General features: G+C 47.4%; 1 protein-coding gene across 1 annotated transcript in view; it reads right to left on the bottom strand.

The window, feature by feature from the left end:
• F8 (coagulation factor VIII) overlaps positions 1 to 15,354 on the bottom strand; it is a 120,640-nt gene that overhangs the window by 75,309 nt on the left and 29,977 nt on the right. Inside the window, exons 5-10 of the mRNA XM_049766654.1 lie at positions 11,129 to 11,197; positions 8,593 to 8,679; positions 5,425 to 5,646; positions 4,189 to 4,450; positions 3,657 to 3,828; positions 2,334 to 2,427 (exon numbers count right to left, since the gene is read on the bottom strand). Coding sequence (XP_049622611.1) covers positions 2,334 to 2,427; positions 3,657 to 3,828; positions 4,189 to 4,450; positions 5,425 to 5,646; positions 8,593 to 8,679; positions 11,129 to 11,197 — 906 coding nt within the window. The remainder of the gene's footprint in view (positions 1 to 2,333; positions 2,428 to 3,656; positions 3,829 to 4,188; positions 4,451 to 5,424; positions 5,647 to 8,592; positions 8,680 to 11,128; positions 11,198 to 15,354) is intronic.

Raw genomic sequence — 15,354 nt, forward strand, 5'->3', positions numbered from 1 at the left:
GCTTCAGGGTCACCTGCTGGCATTGGGTCCAGACTACAGGCTCTTTCACTCAGCCTTATTGGTTCTGAAGACACCCACCCACAGAAGTGTTCTGTGGTCACCACAGAGCTCCAGGTGTCAGGGCAGGTGTCACTTGACTCACAGTTTCTTCAGTGATGTCAGCCAGAAGCAGCGACACCATGTTTCTACCTCTGGTCCTTGGCCCAGTGTATTTCATGTTTGTTTGTTTGGTTTTGGTTTTGGGCCACAGTGCCCAGTTTATTTCAAACAAGGCCCAGGCAGTGCGCCTATGACACAACTCTACAGCAAAGGGAGAAAACTCTCCCACCTCTCTCTGGCGACCCCAATGTCAAGCTTCCTACACACACTGTTGCCAGCATGGAGGGTGAGAGTCGAAGCAGGAGCCTTAGCTTTCCTGTTGGCCCAGTTCTCTGAAACTCCAGGCACTGCAGCCTGAAGTCCCAGGGGCACCAGAAAGCAGTGCTGGGGACAAACTAGTGCTAGATTTCCCACAAACCGGTCTAAGTATCCCAAAGTCTGCTATGCTCTCAGCCAGTTGGTTCAATCAAGCCAATTCGATCCCTGGCATCCCATAGGATCACACGAACCCATCAGGAATTATTCCTGTGTGTAGAGCCAGGAACAACACCTGAGCATTACTGGATATTCTCCCCTAACCCCCAAAGCAAACAAAAGACAGTGCTGATAAGCTAAGCATTGGAAGGTGCAGTTCTGAGTGTGTCCATCAGGTGACAACTGTGCATACAGGCAGCGCTGAGGAAGAGGCCTTGCAGCCTTGTGCCACGCTGAGTTCCAATCCTAGAGAAAATGGGGGGCTTAGCTGCCATGTATCTTTTTGTCTTTTGTATCTTGTTACTCATTTCCCAAATGTGAGAAGCGGGGCTTCTGTAGAGAGCTTGAGAAGGCCAGGCATCATGGGATAGGACTCAGTGTCCCCAAGGACTCACCTCTCCCAGCAGGAACCCTCAGAGCAGTGGAGCTGGGGCTCCGGAAACACCCCCAGCATCAGCCCACTCACCAGCCCCCACCAGTCCTCTCCCTGACCTTGCTGGTGGGTGGAGTGAAAGAGAAGGCAGTCTTCAGCCCCAGCATCTGAGGTGTGTGTTCCCATTAAAGCTTGTTGCTAAGAGACGTGTGGAAGCAGCAGCCGATGGTGAGAATGGAGGTGACATACACGCCATGGCCAGGGCCAACCACTTAACCTTCCTGACTGTTTTCTGCTCTCCAAAAGCACCACCAAGGCCACAGGAGCACCAAAGAGTACTTCAGGGACCAAACTGTTATTAGGCTTAAAACATGCCCCTTGTAAACACCCCAGATCCTGGTGTGCACTTGACAGATGGGTTCAAGGACAGCTGAGCACCCTGCAGTTCTGATATGCGCACAGCAGCAACAAGCACATTGAGAACCTAGGGCAAAGGCACAACTCCTGCATTGGACCTGCCAATTGCAGGGTTCAAGTCTTAACCCTGGGTTCAAACTAGAGACAGCAGCCTTGGTGTCCTTCAATGCAGGGCCCCAAGTGCCTGAGTGTTCCAGTAGGACCGTATCAGAGAAGGGCCAGAGTATGCCCCCAAGGACTCACTCCCTTCCCCACGTTTTCTGCCTAAGGCAGCAGCCAGGTGGGCTTCAGATGAGCAGCTGGAACTCTCCCAGCAGTGCTTTCGCACCACACAAGACCACAGGGGGGCCCTCTTTGGCCTAAGTAAGCTGATGCTTCAGCACAATGGTGGGGCCTTGCAGTGGGCGGTGGCAGGAAGATGACACTTTCAGTCCTTCAGCCCAGCACACTCTGTTGCTAGGAGACAAGGAGGTGGTGGGAGCTGCCTACTCACAATAGAAGGCCCAGGAGCCTAGACCTGCCTGATTGTTTCTCTAGTCTCTCCAAAGCCTCCAGCAGCTGCAGCCAAGGTCTCAAAAGCACCAGCAGGCAGAGCGGGGGCCAGATTTTTTTTGTCGCGCTTCCTACACACACATTATAATGCCCCTCAGCTTGCAGCATTTTCAGCATTGAAATCTGCAGTTCCGAGTACATCCACATGATGGCGATAAGTGCACATAGAAACAGCGCAGAGGTAGCTCTGCCGCCTGCCAAGGGTGAGAGGTTCAAGGGTTTGAGTTGCAACAGAAACAGAGGGGCCAAGGGTGTGGCTCTAGGGGCAGAACGTGTGTTCTGTATATGTGAGGCCCTGGATTTGATGTCCAGGACCATAAGACTCTCTGGGCACTCCTGTCCCCAAGTACTCTGGGAGTATTGCTGGGTGAAACCCCACAACTACCAAGAAGAGAAAGAAAATGGAGTTACCACTTACCCTTCGGCAGTCTCCCTGCGTGCAGAGGCTCAACCATGGTGATTCCATGAGGGACAATATTGTATGGTCGACTTGCTCCATTCTTAAATATAATCTGAAGAAGAAAAGGTGCCCTAAGATCTACCCTAAACAGGGCTAGAGTGAAAATATAGCTGGTACTCGCATGAGACCCACCTAGGTTTGATCCCAGAACCCCATGGAGTCCCCGGAGCACCAGCAGGAGTAATCCCTGAGCACAGAGTATAGTAAGCCCCGAGCACTGCAGGTAGTGCCCCCCCAATATAAAAAGACTCACTCCAAAGTAACTTTACTGAATCAGAAAGCACCAAAAGCTGTGTGGAGGCCTATGTCTTCCAGGGTTGATAGAGCAGATAAGCCCCTGGTTCTCCTCATGATAGTACTCAGTAGCTCCTCACTAGAGCATGACTGCATTTGTCCACTTCCACTGTGCCTTCTCACAAAAAAAGGGGACTTGCTTCTTGCCCTGAAGCAGTCACTTAGGAACTTAGGAGCAAGGGAAGAACAAGCTGAGGCAGCCTTTGGGAGCCTGCAAGGGGGTGGGGTTTGTACAAGGGTAAACTATGGTCCACAGCCCAAACAATCAGCACAGCTTGAGGCTGTGAGTGTTTTGGCTGAGTGGTCATTCACATGTGCAGTGCTGGAACTCACTCCCAGGGACTCAAACATACCTCCCAGAACATCAAGAATGTGGGGTAGTGCTGGGGATAAAATTTAAATAGTTTGGGTTTGGTTGTCTTTTGGGGGGTGGGACACAAGCTGCAGTACTCCTGGCTTTGTATTCAGGGATCACTCCTAGCAGGGAAGGGAGACCATATGGGGTGCTGGAGTTTGAACTTGGGTCAGTCTTATGGAAGGCAATGCCTTGTCTGCTGTACTATCTCTCCAGCCCTAAACTAAGTTTTTTGTTTTTTGGGCCACACCCAGTGGCGCTCAGGGGTTACTCTTGGCTCTCTTCTTAAAAATCACTCCTGGCAGGCACAGGGGACTGACTGTATGGGTCACCGAGATTTGAACCACAGTTGGTCCTGGGTCGGCTGCTTGCATAGCAAATGCCCTACCACTGTGCTATTTCTCCGACCCCTAAACTAATGTTTTGATTCTATATTCTCATATTTTTAAAAATCAGATCTTAAAACATTATAGTCAACATCTGTGTATCATGTCTAGTTCTTAAGAAGACATGGCCACTGGAATCCAGGTGGAATTAAGAAGTTTTTTCTGGGTGGGGGGAGAAGTTTTTTTGAATTCAAAAACCACCGGACCTTTCCTTCATTCCCAAGTCACACATTTTCTTCAACTTACCAAAAGTGTGTCTCCAACTTCTCCATAAAGCAAAGGTCCCAGGATTCCTGATTCATGCTGAGTAGCTTTGCGAGTTGTAAATGTTTCATCTGTGTATGCCACAAATCGGGCCTTTTTGTACTTCTTACCAATCTGTCGGGGTCCATTGTTCAGATATAGACCTTTATAACTTCTGTATGGACCATAGAAAGATAAGATGAGTGATTGGGAAATGGCGCTGGTGTTGAGGTGTCTGCCCTGCATGTGGTCAGCCCTGGCCAGGTCCCAGGCCCCACCTGGTAACTCCCAGGAATGATCCTGAGCACTGATGGGTATGTCCCAAAACAAATCCCCCCAAAGATGCTACAAAAGAATTTGTTGAGATAGGACATGTGGCTCAACTGCAGCTGGAGCCCCGTGGGGGGCAGGGGGCCTGTTAAACAGAGGCACAAGCAAGACTAGAATCCCATTCCCAAATGCCCAATGTGCTCTACTGGGATTGAAGGGAGAAAGTACTATTCTGAGAATGAGTGGGATCACCTCAGGTGGGTACCTGTCATTGGGTGCGATAACTGATGGGGCATAGTCCCAGTCCCCCTCTTCCGCTGCTATGTAGTGGACCCAAGTTTTGGGGTGCTTCTTGGCCACCGAGCGCATCTGGAGAAATTGAGGGGCTTGGTAGTCATCAAATCTGACTATATCCAAGTCATCATCCTCCAGGTCATCATCATAGTCGTCCTCTTTGTCAGGGTTGCTCTTCCTCACCTGGGGCTTCTCAGGGCAGCTCTCCACTTGAACATAAGCTTCCATGCCTTCTGGGAGCAGACAAAGTGAATGACATGGCTTTTGCCTTCCTAAGATTGACTTTGCCTTCACTAGCAGGGCCCAGAACCTTCCTGCACCTGACTGGCTGGCCTCACCTCTACTCTTTGCCCCACCCTTCCCCTCTAACTCCCCTGCAACCACAGCTGGAACCCCCCACTCATGAAATAGTGCTATACCTGTCACCCAACAGTCCTCTGTCCTTCAGTTGCTGGGTGTGTCCTGAAAGCACCTTCTGTGCATCACAGGGATATCAGTGGAAAATTCTCCAGCAGAAGTGGGCTCCTAGCTCAGGGATGAGGGACAAGTGCCTTGCAGCACAGGACCATAGGTCAAATTGCCAGTACCACACGTCCCTCCTAGTACCTCTGAGCAAAGCAGTATGAGAACCTCCTGGGAGGCAAACCAAACCAAACTAAACCATATTACACCACACCACACCAAACAGAACCAAACCACACCACACCAAACTAAACCAAACCTGTTCACTAGTACTATGACTCAAAAAGACAAACTCTTTATTTTTTGGTTTTGGGGTCACACCTGGCAGCTCTCAGAGGTTACTCCTGGCTTTGGATTCAGAAATTGCTCCTGGTAGGCATGGGAACCATAAGGGATGCCAGGATCCGAATCACCGTTTGTCCTGGATTGGCTGCATGCAAGGCAAATGCCCTACCACTTTGCTATCTCTCTGGCCCCTAAGACAAACTCTTAACTCTGAAAACTGTCAGTTAGAGTGGCTTAACATCATGCCATGCCAAATGGTGTGCGTAAATCCATCATAATTGAGCTAGGGAAGAATAGTACAGGGATAAGGCACTTGTCTTGTATGTGGCCACGGTGGTGTGATCCTGAGCACCCCATATGGTCCCCTAAACATGCCCAAAGGCAAAATCAACAACAAACATAAAAGGTAAATTAGAGCTGAACTTTTCTTCTACTTGCTTTGGGCACCCACAGATATTACCATGTTGGTGTGAAGAGATATGGCAGAAGAGCAGGAACTGGCCGAGGTCTGTGAGGATCGTCTGTACAGTCAGGAAGGTAATTGGCGAGATCTCCAAGGAGGCCTGCCGATGGTTCCTCACAAGAAATGTGTGCCCTTCCAGGAAGATTGAGTGCACCTCAGGGGCAGTGCCCATTCCAATGACATGCCAGTAGACCAATTGCTTGTGACATCCCACCAGGTCTGTGAAGAAGGAAACAGCAATAGTCACGAGGTGAGAGCACAAATGGGAACACACATAAAAGAAGGGGAAAGATCCTGGAGAGATAGCACAGCGGTGTTTGCCTTGCAATCAGCTGATCCAGGGCCTAAGGTGGTTGGTTCGAATCCCGGTGTCCCATATGGTCCCCCGTGCCTGCCAGGAGCTGTTTCTGAGTAGACAGCCAGGAGTAACCCCTGATCACCACCGGGTGTGGCCCAAAAACCAAAAAAAAAAAAAAAAAAAAAAAAGAAGAAGAAGAAGGGGAAAGACCAGACTGGGGTTATTTTCAAGGACACTGGGTTGCTGTTAACTCCACAGCTCTGGGCACAGTCTCCAGTGCCCATCAATGTGCTAACCAAGAGGTTATTTTCAGTCTTCCCCTGAACTTGCTATTTCTTCCTTTTGGAAATGCTCTCAAGCCTTGGCAGCCATGGCAACAGCTCACTCCTCCTTCGTGACCTGTCCATTAAATAATGGAACACCCTTGGGCTCGGTCCTTGGCCATATTCTTGGGATTCCATGTTTGTTCCTTGAACAACATCATTGTATTTACGATCACTCATGTGCTAACGATTCTTGTCTACTGCTTCTGACTGCTTCCAGAACCTAAGAATCACAGTATCACTTTTTTAACATCTAGCCCATGGCTCCCCAGCTCCAAAGCCAAATGTGTTATTTATTGGCCTTTCATCTTCCAGTTTCTGGTTCCTGTAAGTGAAAGTAATTCTTATCACTATTCTCACCATTTTCACCCGTCTACTAGCAGTTGTGGCAATAGAGCTGTGGAACTAATATAGACTGAGCATTTGTTTTCTGTTGAGTACTGGCTAAAGGCTTTGACAAGTTTTGCCTTATCCACTCCCCATAACAACCATAAGAATGTGGAAATGCTTACTGTTTATCTCTTGCAGGGCAGGAAAGCAATGGCAAGAGGTGGGTGAACAGGTGTAACTGTGGACCCACACAACTGTGTGCTTAGCTTTCACACTGGCAACTCTGAAGCTACAGCTGGCTCCTGTGCTGGCTCCCAGAGCTGGCAAATACTCCAATCATCACCAACAATCTTCTCTCCATGTTGCTCTGGAGCAATCCTAGGTACCATCACCAGCTTCTTTGGTACATCTGTTCATACTCCCTTCTGGGCCTATCAGCCACTGGGACCCAGTGGCACATGTTCCTTTCTCCAGTCCCCCATTTTATGTTTCCAATCTTCTTTAAGCTCGATTCATAGTCCACTTCCACGGGGAAGCCCTTCTAGGTCCTGGTCTAGGCCAGGCAGTGTGGATGGGACTAACTGTTCCATCATATTTCCTTAGAATATTTCTCACACTGTGGCACCCTTTTGATTCCAATGATGTAATAAAATTATCACTCTTCTCTCGCCTTTTGAACTTCCAGTGTCTTCCTTCGTGGTTTGCTCCCACCCAGTGGTTTTCTCCTTGGTTTAGAGCCAGTGGCTTCATTGCTGAAATCATCTTGGTTCTGCACCCAAGTTGGTGCACAGTTTGGCTAAGAACTCAAGACTAAGGGGGCTGAAGTGATGATAGTACAGTGGGTAGAGTGCTTGCCTCCCCTATGGTCCTCTGAGCACCACCAGGAGTAATTCCTGAGCACAGAGCCAGCAGTAAACCCATGCTGGGTGTGGCCCAAAAAGAAACAAACAAAAAAAGAACTCAAGGTTCTTCTCAGAAATCCTAAAGTGTGTTTCACAATGCTACTTATAGTCTCCTTGCCTTTGTGTGTGATCTGTCTCTCCCAGGAAGAGTGTCTTCTTGGATGTGGGTCTTTGTTATTTTTTTTCAGTTTTCTTGAGTCACACACAGAGATGCTCAAGTTTTACTCTTGGCTCTGCACTTAGGAATAACTCCTGGTGGACTCAGAAGATCGGGTTTACAGGGATTGAATTTGTGTCTTCCGCATGCAAGGCAAATGCCCTTAATTAGAGTTCTATGACTCTAATCCTATTTGGTATTTTCATGTTGTTGTCTGAAACTGCACAATTACTATTTTGTGTGGCACACCCTGTAATTTATTCCTATTGGAAAATTTTCATCTGAAGACACAAGTCTTTTCCATCTTTGCATTTTGCTTCTATCATTTCCTTTTTTGAGGGGGAGGGGGGCATGCCCGGTGACACTCAGGGATTACTCCTGGCTATGCACTCCAAAATTGACCCTAGGTTGGGGGACCATATGGGACGCCGCCTTGGTCTGTCCTAGGTTAGCATGTGCAAGGCAGACGCCCTACCTCTTGTGCCACCACTCCAGCCCCTACTTCTATCATTTCTTTGAGTTTGAGGATATATTTCCAATCTCTTTTGTGTGACTTTCTAGATTTTTCTATATTGTCCCACCTTTGTATTGAGCTTGTATTTTTTTTTTTGGTTTTTGGGCCACACCCGGTGGCACTCAGGGGTTACTCTTGGCTATCTGCTCAGAAATAGCGCCTGGCAGGCATGGGGAACCAAATGGGACACCGGGATTCGAACCAACCACCTTAGGTCCTGGATCGGCTGCTTTCAAGGCAAATGCCTCTGTGCTATCTCTCCGAGCCCGAGTTTGTATCTTGACAATCTTATTTTGTAACTTCTCTTGTTTTTCTTGTTTTTGTTTTTGTTTTTTGGGCCACACCTGTTTGACGCTCAGGGGTTACTCCTGGCTATGCGCTCAGATATAGCTCCTGGCTTGGGGGGACCATATGGGACACCGGGGAATCGAACTGCTGTCCATCCTACGCTAGCGCTTGCAAGGCAGACACCTTACCTTTAGCGCCACCTTCCCGGTCCCTTGTAACTTCTCTTCTTAGGAGACTCTAGTTTGCTTTGCTGTTTGCAGGCCTTCAGGATCAGAGCCTGCCATGACACTTGGGGGTTGGGGGATTGAAGGTACAACTTTTGAAGACCTAGGGACAGAACCATAAGCACATACCTGGCAGAGTCCTGTTGGCATAGCCATTTACTGTGTGCATTTGAGGGTGGGACAGGGAGCCATTGGTTTCTGAGTACCAGCTTTGTCCTAGGGAGAGAAGGTCATAGAGCAGCTTAGATCTCACCTGGGCACTCCTGCTATCCCCACCTCTCTGTTTGCCTCCCCTGAGTCAGCTCATCTGTCTTTTCCTTTGTCCAGCATGATAGGTAGAGTGTTAGAGGGATGATCGCTAAGCAGAAAGGAAGCAGCAGTCCAGTTTCCTCAGAGGCTTCTGGGCAGAGCACGTTCTCCATGCTGACCCAGCTTCCAGTTCCTCATGGCATCACAGGGCAGGGCCCCCAAACCAAAACAACAATGACTCTAAAAATGATGGTGCAATGATAGTACATAAAATGGGCAGGGCATTTGCCTGGCATGCAGCCAACCTGGGTTCAATCCTTGGCACCCCAGAGTGTCCCCAGAGCACCACCAGGAGTGATCCCTGAGCACAGAACCAGAAGTAAAAATGGAACACTGTCAGGTGTGCCCCTGCTCATAAAAACACACAAAACAAAAACAAAAGCAAAAAAACACAACAAGAACAGAAGAAAAAGAGAGCGTGAGAAAGTGAGAGAGAGAAAGAGAGAGAGGGAGAGAGAGAAAGGGAGGGAGGGAGGGAGGGAAGGAGAAATGAAGGGAGAAAAAACATTTGTGGAAAAGGCTAGGCCAGTTCTGTGCTCTCAGAGGTTCACACTGGCGCAGCCATGAACTTGGTCACTGTCCCAGACACACTGAGCTTCAGAGAAGAACCAAGAGGGACACCACAGGGTCCACCAGCATTGAGAAGGAGCATCCCCTGCTTAGTGAAAGGAGACTCGATGGTGGGGAAAGGGATTCCCATGCCCTCCCTCCCTGCTCACTTCTTTCCTAGAGGCCAGGGAGAGAGGGAGAGGCAGGGACAGGGTTGGGCCCGATGGAGATGTGGTTTCCAAGTCCTCCTGCACCGGTCTTCCCTGAGCAGGGCAGGATTCACATTCCCCACAGGACTCACAAGCTGCCTCTCAGTCAAACCAGTTATTTGAACAACCAGGCCATGGAGCTTGAAGACACTGTATAGGGATGTGACATTCTTCTTGCTGCATACCTCTCCCCATTTTGGGGCCACACCCACTGGTGCCCAGGATCCCTTCTAGGAGGGCTTGGAGGGGCCCTATGTGGGGGATCAAACTGGGCCAGCCTTCCCACTGCCCAATCTCCTGCACCTCCATGCTACAATCTCATCTCAAGGGCCGTGTTTTGCTCAAACTCTAGAGTGAGAATTTCCAGGGGCCTGTGCAAGAGGGGATACTCTTATTTTTTGGCTTTTGAAGGGCACTGAATAATTACTCTTGGGCCGGAGAGATAGCATGGAGGTAAGGTGTTTGCCTTGCATGCAGAAGGATGGTGGTTTGAATCTCGGCATCACATATGGTCCCCTAAGCCTGCCAGGAGCGATTTCTGAGGGTAGAGCCAGGAGTAATCCCTGAGCACTGCCGGGTGTAACCCAAAAACAAACAAACAAAAAAAGAATTACTCTTGGCAGGACCATATGTGGTGCCCGATGTTGAACCAAGATTGACCTCGTGCAAGGCAAATGACCTCCCTGATGCCACATCACTCCGGCGCCAGATGAAATCCTCTTTGCTCCTTACTTCAAATGTGCACCTTTTAATGTTTAAAGTGAGCCTTCATGACCTGCATGTGGCTAACCTGATCCATCCCCAGGACCCTTGAGGACAGAGCAAGTAATAAGGTCTGAGCACTGCTGGGTGTGGCTTCCAAACCAAGCAAACCAACAAAAAAAACTGGGGAGGGGGAACAAGAATGATTTCTCCTGGGGCTTTTCTCTTACAATGGAAGACATCTTTTCCTTTAATCTTAGAAGAGCTGAAACCATCCTCCATTCAATTGATGCCAGTGTCTTTTGCTAAATGCCATGGAGCCTGGCGGGGGCGGGGGCTAATATATTTGACAACTGTAAAAATTCTTATCTCAATGATTGTGTTTTCTTCACACCTGGGAATCCTTACCCAGATTCACCAAATATAAATATGCACTTTGATCATTGGGATGCTAGGATTTACAGGAACACACACACACACACACACACACACACACACACACACACACACACACACACACACACACACACAGGATAAACCCTGCCTCTCCTCAGTTTACTTCAGGTGTAAATTTCTCCTGCATCCAAGGTTGCCTGTTTGGAGAAAACTATGGAACCTGCAATCAGTGCTTAAGCAGGTAAAGTGTTTCACTCCAACCTCCTCCTCTGGCCACCCTGAAACTATAGTCAAAGTTTTTCTGCTATTCAAAGTGTAAAACAAGTTTCCTTGAAATTGGCATTTTGGAAAATGCATTTTCCTCCCCACATTCCGGAACATTAATAGTTTGTGAACATTTCATAATCATTTCCTGGAGATAATAGCTGCCTGCTTGTCAAAAACAAAGTTAAATTAATATTTTTCACAGAAGCTCAAAATTTAGAATACAGCTCACAAACCTTCATCAAATACAGCAAAAAGCAGGACAAATTCATGAAAAGGCTGGATTCTTCCTTCTGCCAGTGTCCCTGAAAAAGAAAGAGAGGATTGAATGCCCTTTGATAAAAAAGGGCACTGGGAGGAGAAATTACTCCACCCAGTGCTTGTAAGAAATCACCTAGGAAGTACATTTATTTTTATTTATTTATTTATTTATTTATTTATTTATTTATTTATTGTTTTTTTTGGAACACACCCTTTTGATGCTTAGGGGTTATTCCTGGTTAAGCGCTCAGAAATTGCCCCTAGCTTAGGGGGATCGAACCACGGTCCTTCCTTGGCTAGCGCTTGCAAGGCAGACACCTTACCTCTAGCGCCACCTCTCCGGCCCCTAGGAAGTACTTTTAAACAGACTTGGTTTTGTTACTGCTTCTTTACTAGCTGTTTTGCCAAAACTACCCAGGACTTCTGTTATTTCACACTTGTTGCAGACCACTACTTGTGTCCAATATAATTAATAGAAAAATAAAACTAAAGACAAACTATAAACCCACATAATATTTCAGAAAGAACTTGAAATAGGGCTCTGTAAATATATAACCATCCATTTAAAAAAAGATATAGAAGAGAAAAATGGCAAAACCATACACACTGTAGAAAATGTTTAAGTAGGTTTTAATAAGAGTTTTTTTATTATGCTCTAACTTGATTTTAGGCCTGTACTGGAAGCCAATCAAACAAGCTGTGAGCACAGAAGCAGTTGCCTGAAAAACTTGGCATGATCTGAAAGAGAAGCCCACTTGTGTCAGTTAAACTTGTCACTGCCAAAACTTCCCTAGTCCTTTCATTGTCTGATCGCTTGTAACTTTGATGCTTAGAAAGTGAGAAATTGCTGAGACTAGGGGAGCGGGCCCCACATTAACAACCACTTCTCCTCAACACATTCCTTCACTGTCATGTGTGGTTGTGATGCTCCTTGGAACGACTTTGGCTTGCTCTTTATCTTTCAGTTTTTGGCCCACACCTAGTGGTGCTTAGGGGCTATCCCCAACTTGGTGCTCAGGGATAGCTCCCAGGGGTGGTCCAGGGACTATGTGATGTCAGGGCTGTGACCCAGACCTCCCACTTACAAAACATGTACTTGGCTCATTGAGCTCTCTCTGACCCTGACCCAACTTTTTATTTGAGTATTTGGAGGGGGTGGGAGTCTCACAGCAGAGCTCAGGAGGCCTGGGTCACCTCAGAGTGAACAATTATTGGATGCTGCTTGAGCCTTGTATTGCTGGGGATTACTGAGACCACCCAGGAAAAGCCGAGGGACCTCCAGGGGGGACTTTAGGATCACACTCTGCAGCACTGGGGGAATCATGTTGGCCACATACAAGGTGAAGCACATATAACCCTGCAGTGATAACCTCCAGCCCCACATTCCCACTCCTCTGAGAAAACAGCTCATTATGGAACTGGTTAGAAATGGTGCCATTTGGAGCCAGAGAGATAGCGTGGAGGTAAGGCCTTTGCCTTGCATGCAAAAGGTCAGTGGTTCGAATCCCAGCATCCCATATGGTTCCCTAAGCCTGCCAGAAGCAATTTCTGAGTGTAGAGCCAGGAGTAACCCTTGAGCGCTGCCGGGTGTGACCCAAAAACAAAAAAAAATGTTGCCATTCGAAATCCTATCAATAAAAAACACCTACACTAAGTGGTCAGGGAATGAATGCAGTCATTCAGCCTACATAGTCTGAACTACTTGGACACAGAGCACCTTACATTTCAAGCCCAAGGGCAAAGTTTCAGACAAAGGGGATGAATTCAACATTTGAGTCTGGTTGGAATTTTCCTCCTCAGAAGTAGAATATTGGTGTTTGGATCCTGTGCTGCTTTTGCTCCAGATTTTTCTGAGATTCAAAAGTATTCTCAGGGCCCATCACCTAAGTACTGCCCTTACCCAAACCTGAGGGAAGTGCTGTGTGCTCAGCGTTTCTCTGCTACTCTTTACTGTGCTGCAGCCTCCCACCTGCTGTTGCTAGCGATCTCTGGACAGCAGCATGCTTGTCTCTTCTGCAGACTTACTGCCACATGGCCACATTGAAGTTTACCCAGAGATGGCCTTGCATTTGTGAAGCACAGAGGTCACTCCCCAGTGTCACCACCATAAGTGCAGCTTATGCTGTGGTTTCTCAGTAACTTTGTTGGTCTCCTAGCTCCCTACTGGTCATTTCTAGCTGAAGACTGTATCTTCTTACCCAGTTGGGTATGTTTATTGGCTTCTCTCCTCACAGTTTATCTCTCTGCTCTTTGTTCTCAGCGGGGCCAAGGTGGGGAGGTGGAGCTGGGGTTGGAAACCAGCTGTGTGGTTTTAATCAGAAGTTAGATGTTTTTCAGTTTAGGGACAATTACCTTGACAAAGATGAAGGAGCTCTTCACCCATACAAAATCAAATACAGGTGAAGATATCTCAAAGCATGTTTATTCCTTTAAAAATATGCACCAGGAGCCAGAGAGATAGCACAGCATTAGGGTATTTGCCTTGCATATAGCCATCCAAGACAGACGGTGGTTCAAATCCCGGCATCCCATGTGATCCCCCATGACTGCCAGGAACGATTTCTGAGCACAGAGCCAGGAGTAACCTCTGAGCACCACCAGTTGTGGCCCCCAAACAAAAAAATCTGCACCAAAGAAGTTGACTTTTCTTATCCTTTTGGGGTTCAGGCAGGTGGTGAGAACATCACCATCAGGATACACACGTGCCCAGCACCCCATACTCCTCCTTGCTATCAAGAGTTATGGGCTATTTTTATGGGTGGATCTATGGGTATTTCGATGAGCTATAGTCACACCCTGGCCACCACTGAAGGTTTCTTTGTCGCTGAAAATGTGTCCTTATTGAGAATATCAGATGGACAAATCTTTGAGAGTCCCCCCATTTTGCTTTTCTCTTGTCCTGCTGAGAAGCATTCCCTGGGATACACATACCAGACTCTGTAGAACCCTCCCCCTGATGAAGGAGGGTTTTTTGTTCTTCACAGCTACAAGTTAAGATACTGTGAACATGATCACACAAATTTGGGTGAATGTTTTCAGTGTTTGTTACCCTTGGACAAGTACCCAGGAATGAAACTGTCATGGGTTTTTTTTGGGGGGGAGACATGCACAGTAAAGCTGGAGGGACAATGTGTTTTGGGCTCTGGTGATGGAACCAGGCCTCCCTCAATCAAAGCATGTGCTCTGGCCCCTCAAACTCTCTCCCTGGCTCTGTAGTATATTTTTCAGTAAAAAAAACTGATCACAATTCTGACACTGATTTACAGTATATAGAAATTTCATCCTTTCAACATAATTCTCTGACACCAGCAAAGTGCCCTATAATTGAACTCAATTCTAACACTAACTCCACAGGTTAAGAACTGAGTCTTGACCAGGGAGATATCAAAGGGTTGGGTATACTGAGATATTCACAAAACCTCAAGACCAATCCCATGCTCTACCTAGTCCCTAGCACCACGGGGTATTTCCCCTGATCATTGCTGGGAAGCTTCTCCCTGAAGATACAACCCAAACAATGAAGCACATAAAATTCAGCCCTTCAAGACTGCCGCCACTATCACTTCAAACTCTATCACAAGTCCAGACTGTTAACTGTGTTTCTGAGCAACTAGTTTTGATTGTAGAGTCCCATGAATCCATATGTGGGTTTGATAAATTTGCTAGAATAATTCACAGAGCTCACAAAAACATTGCATTTTCTAGATGGCAAGTTTGTTATCAAATGACGTCATTTGAGACTAGTCAATTGGGAGAAACCCTTAGTGAGATGTGGGGAAGAACATGAAATATTCATGTCCCCTCCAGTGTATCATTCTCCGCTACCTAGAAGATGTCTACATGCCACCTTTGGGGTTTTTCTTGGGGCTCTGTTACAGAATAATGGCCATGGAAATCATTGACCTTGTTGATTGTATTCAACCCCTAAGCCCACTGCTTTTTCCTGGTCAGCTCACTGGCAGCAATCAATTGCCTCATGAACCTACTAAGAGAAGCTGTTAGCCTCTTCATCAGGAAAATCCATAAAGATTTTAGGAGTTCTGTGCCAAAAACCAGGTGTACATGAACAAGCAGGAGAGAGTCCATTTTGCTCCTCTCCCACATACTTCTTAGAAGCATCTCCCTCCTCTAGCTCTTTGCCCTGCCCTCAGTTCTAAGACATGTTCTCATGTTCAGTATTTGACACTGAACATACCCAGTG

Source organism: Suncus etruscus, chromosome X (assembly GCF_024139225.1).
Source record: "Suncus etruscus isolate mSunEtr1 chromosome X, mSunEtr1.pri.cur, whole genome shotgun sequence".
Lineage (NCBI taxonomy): Eukaryota > Metazoa > Chordata > Mammalia > Eulipotyphla > Soricidae > Suncus > Suncus etruscus.